Genomic DNA, 540 nt, shown 5'->3' on the forward strand with positions numbered 1-540 from the left:
TTGTTATCAATGTGAACGTACAATTTCAATTTCAGTAACAGCGTCTGATTTGGTTTGCCCTAATTGTAATGGTGAGTTTATTGAAGAAGTCGAAAACCCTAACCCTAATCCAAGCCCTTTCTTGTCATTCTCTGAAACTACTCATCCTCTTGGTGGTGGTGGCGCTGGTGGTGGGTTTCCTAACCCGTTTGCTGGTATTCCGCTATTCTCGTCTGCTTCTACAACTTCTTCAATGGAGTTTCAAAACCCTATGAATCTATTTACTATGCTTGAACAACCTATGGATGCAAGGATCCCAACTCAGAATCAAACCCAGAATCAAACTCAGAATCAAAACCGATCGTCTTCTCAAAGTGGTGGTGGGTCTAATGATCCAGATGTTTTTAATCCTCTTATGTTTTTTCAGAATTATATTAATAGTATGGCTGGTGGTGGTGCCAATATTCAGTTTGTGATTGAGAATAATCCTATGGATGGTGAGCTTGGTGGTGGTGGTGGTGGAGGGTTTGGTCTGCCATCGAATTTAGGGGATTATTTCTT

The 540-nt window shown here is 40.9% G+C and overlaps 1 protein-coding gene across 1 annotated transcript in view; it reads left to right on the forward strand.

Moving 5' to 3' along the window:
* Window positions 1-4: 4 nt before the first annotated feature.
* Window positions 5-540, forward strand: part of LOC113341258 (E3 ubiquitin-protein ligase RING1-like) — a gene marked incomplete at both ends in the record, with an annotated part of 992 nt that continues 456 nt past the window's right edge. Inside the window, one exon of the mRNA XM_026586203.1 lies at window positions 5-485. Within this exon, the coding sequence (XP_026441988.1) occupies window positions 5-485 (481 nt within the window). The remainder of the gene's footprint in view (window positions 486-540) is intronic.

The sequence above is a fragment of the Papaver somniferum genome, unplaced genomic scaffold (assembly GCF_003573695.1).
Source record: "Papaver somniferum cultivar HN1 unplaced genomic scaffold, ASM357369v1 unplaced-scaffold_27653, whole genome shotgun sequence".
In the NCBI taxonomy this organism is placed as follows: Eukaryota; Viridiplantae; Streptophyta; class Magnoliopsida; order Ranunculales; family Papaveraceae; genus Papaver; species Papaver somniferum.